Source organism: Brassica oleracea, unplaced genomic scaffold (genome assembly GCF_000695525.1).
Source record: "Brassica oleracea var. oleracea cultivar TO1000 unplaced genomic scaffold, BOL UnpScaffold01380, whole genome shotgun sequence".
In the NCBI taxonomy this organism is placed as follows: Eukaryota; Viridiplantae; Streptophyta; class Magnoliopsida; order Brassicales; family Brassicaceae; genus Brassica; species Brassica oleracea.
The window spans coordinates 1-3,236 of record NW_013617917.1 but is presented as its reverse complement, the minus strand read 5'-3'; the positions used below and the strand labels follow the sequence as shown (position 1 = coordinate 3,236).

At 43.6% G+C, this 3,236-nt stretch overlaps 1 protein-coding gene across 1 annotated transcript; it reads right to left on the bottom strand.

Moving 5' to 3' along the window:
* Positions 1-1,987: 1,987 nt before the first annotated feature.
* On the bottom strand, positions 1,988-2,878 carry LOC106321280. Its single transcript, XM_013759584.1, has one exon. The coding sequence runs from the start codon at positions 2,876-2,878 to the stop codon at positions 1,988-1,990; it is 891 nt and encodes a 296-aa protein (XP_013615038.1).
* Positions 2,879-3,236: the final 358 nt, after the last annotated feature.

Here is a 3,236-nt window from a genome sequence, read left to right as displayed (position 1 = left end):
GCCCAAAGGGACCTAAGACATGACTCGAGGCGCAACTTACGATTTCTTAACCAACAGCCCGTAAGCCGCATGACGGTTTACTCTTGGTTCGCAAGGAAAGATAAATGTCAAGTTTCCGCGGATAAATGTGAAGTTTCCGAAGATAATCACGAAGATTGGAAAAAACAGAATATCTCCATTTATAAGCTATGACGGATTAAGGGCAGAAGGGGAAAAGCGTAAACCGACCTAGGAGCAAGTATATAAGGAGTCCTAGGGGAGAGACACGAAAAGGAACTTTTTAGACTCAGAACTCTCGGCACTTAGAAACTCTGAGGCATTATTCTCGACATGCTCTGTTTCCATGACTGGCACCCGATTACCAGACGAACGTGCACAAGCAGTTTGATCTCTTGGTTCACTCTTGAACTACGTTCGGCTTGATCCTCGAAAGGGGTTCGTAGGCAGCCTTTCATAAGGTTCAGTCTGAAATCAATCAAAAACATTTTATGTATTTTCTTCATCTCTTGTTATCAAGCTTCGAGTCAACTAGGTTTGAGCTTTTAGGCCGCTAGAACTAGGTAACTCGCTGACAGCCTTTGCGGCCAAAGCTTTTATGATCTCTTGTAATGATCGCAGCGCTCTCACGCGGGCTCGAAATAAGTTCTACTATTTTCTCTAAACTCGTTTATTATCTTTTCATGATTTCCGCATATATTTGGTCACTTGCCGTTGGCTCTCGCAGAGATCCGGGACCTCTGGGAAATTAGGGGGTTCCTAGTTTCCTAATTTAAACGTAAATCGACAGTGCGAATTTCGGTTCCCACAGTCCCTTGTGTTCCTTGAGTCCCTTGTGATCCTTCTGTTCTTTGAGTGCCTTGTGATCCTTGAGTTCGTTGTGTTCCTTGTGATCCTTCTGTTCCTTAAGTCCCTTGTGTTCCTTGAGTCTCTTGTGTTCCTTGTGATCCTTCTGTTCCTTGAGTCCCTTGTGTTCCTTGTGATCCTTCTGTTCCTTGAGTCCCTTGTGTTCCTTGTGATCCTTCTGTTCCTTGAGTCCCTTGTGTTCCTTGTGATCCTTCTGTTCCTTGAGTCCCTTGTGTTCCTTGTGATCCTTCTGTTCCTTGAGTCCCTTGTGTTCCTTGTGATCCTTCTGTTCCTTGAGTCCCTTGTGTTCCTTGTGATCCTTCTGTTCCTTGAGTCCCTTGTGTTCCTTGTGATCCTTCTGTTCCTTGAGTCCCTTGTGTTCCTTGTGATCCTTCTGTTCCTTGAGTCCCTTGTGTTCCTTGTGATCCTTCTGTTCCTTGAGTGCCTTATGATCCTTGAGTCCCTTGTCTTCCTTGTGATCCTTCTGTTCCTTGAGTGCCCTGCGAGCCGTTGAAATAGCTAGCCAATTTTCTATTCGGGATATACTTATTACGACGGGGACGGGGCTGACTTTCTCCTGCCGAAGGAAACCTTTTTTCCTAATGTCTTCCCTTTCTTTTCTCGTACTCTGGAGGTAAGGGACACTTATCCGCGACTTCTTTAGGAACCATCCAATCAGAGATATGAGGGACTGGATATACAGTCCTTCTATACGCCAAAGCCCACACTCTAATGAAGTAATAATGCGAGATGAAATCACACATATCACTCAACTCTATTGGTCTATCATGCCTCAAACACTTAATGACAGCGCCTATTGCATGTCTACATGGAAATTATCTATATCAAACTTCCTGCAACTGCACGTTTTGTTCTGCAAATCCACCAAATAAGTCTTCCCATCTGCTCCAATAACACTGTATTCAAGCTGAAATGTGTTCAACGGAGTCACTTGTACTCTTGAACCTTTCCGTACTCTGTCATGGATTTTGTTCTCCACTAAAGGAACCAATTTTCGAGATGACGGTCCGGCTGCTGCATCCTTCCTATGTTTGTTGAACCACTCAGCCATTTTGTCAATAACTGTATCAAGCATAGGCAATAAAGACATCTTTCGCGCCTTTTCAAATAGCGCATTCAAAGACTACGCACAATTAGAGGTGTCTATGTTGTACCTTGCACCGGGGAAATGACACTTCGCCCAATTTTTGACATCGACACTTTTATCAAGATACCTAGCACACGATGGATACCTCTCCCTATAATCTTCATAATGATTTTCAAACTCAGCCTCTGAATAAAGACATGCAATTTTTCTGAATTGTTGTGCTACCTCGTCCCTGCCCTGTCTGACATGAACTTTCACATTGTGCGATAGATGCCAGATACAATACCCATGTTTAGACATCAGATACACTTCAGCAACAGCTTTTACCAAACTTGCATTTCTGTCTGAAACAAACACCAATTCCGTCGAATCCGGTATAACAGTTTTCAGCGTCGTGAAAAACCAATTCCAGCTTTCTTTTTTCTCCCCATCAACGACAGCAAATGCTATTGGATAATGGTGAAGGTTTGGATCCTGAGCCGTGGCAATAACTAAACAACCACCTTCAACAGTCTTCAGGAAAGTTGCATCCACAGTGATGACTCTCCTCATGTATTCAAACCCTTTAATGGAGGCTCCCAACGTAACAAATAGGTATTTGAACTGGTTGTGTTCATCCAGTAACAAACTTGTTTTTGTATCCGGGTTCACCTTCTCTGACATATACAAATAAGAAGGCAATATTTTGTATCCTTTCTCGGGATCACCACGCAAATCCGCAACAGCTTGATTTTTTCTTCTCAAACAAGTCGTATACGACACTTCCACACCCAATTTTCTTTCCACCAGACCGACCAGGGTTTTCGCAGTAGGTGTCTCATATAGTCCCAGATAATCCTTATGCACTATAGCTGCAACACATCTTGGTGTAACTTTCCTTTTGACTCCAGTACTTGAAGTTGCGTGAGGGCATGAATGCATCTTCATGTATGTTCTAATCGAGAACGCTTCAGAATTATTTATCTTTGTAGCTCTCACACCCCATTTACAACCTTCAGCTGCTCCCCGACATTTCACCACATATCGACTCCTGTCCGAGTTGGAGATACTGATTCCGAAACAGTTCTCCTATGATGCCCTATCAATAATATCTTTCACAGCTTCTTTACTCGAAAATTCTTGAAACAACTCAATACCCAAACCATCTTCCCACACTTTAACCACCGGAATTTCTTTTGCAACACGTGGGAGCTCAACATAGCCCCAAATAGGACGAACACCCATAGAGTTATCCACGCCGCCCTCATTGTCCACGCTGTTGTCCAAACCAATGCCCCCTTCCTCG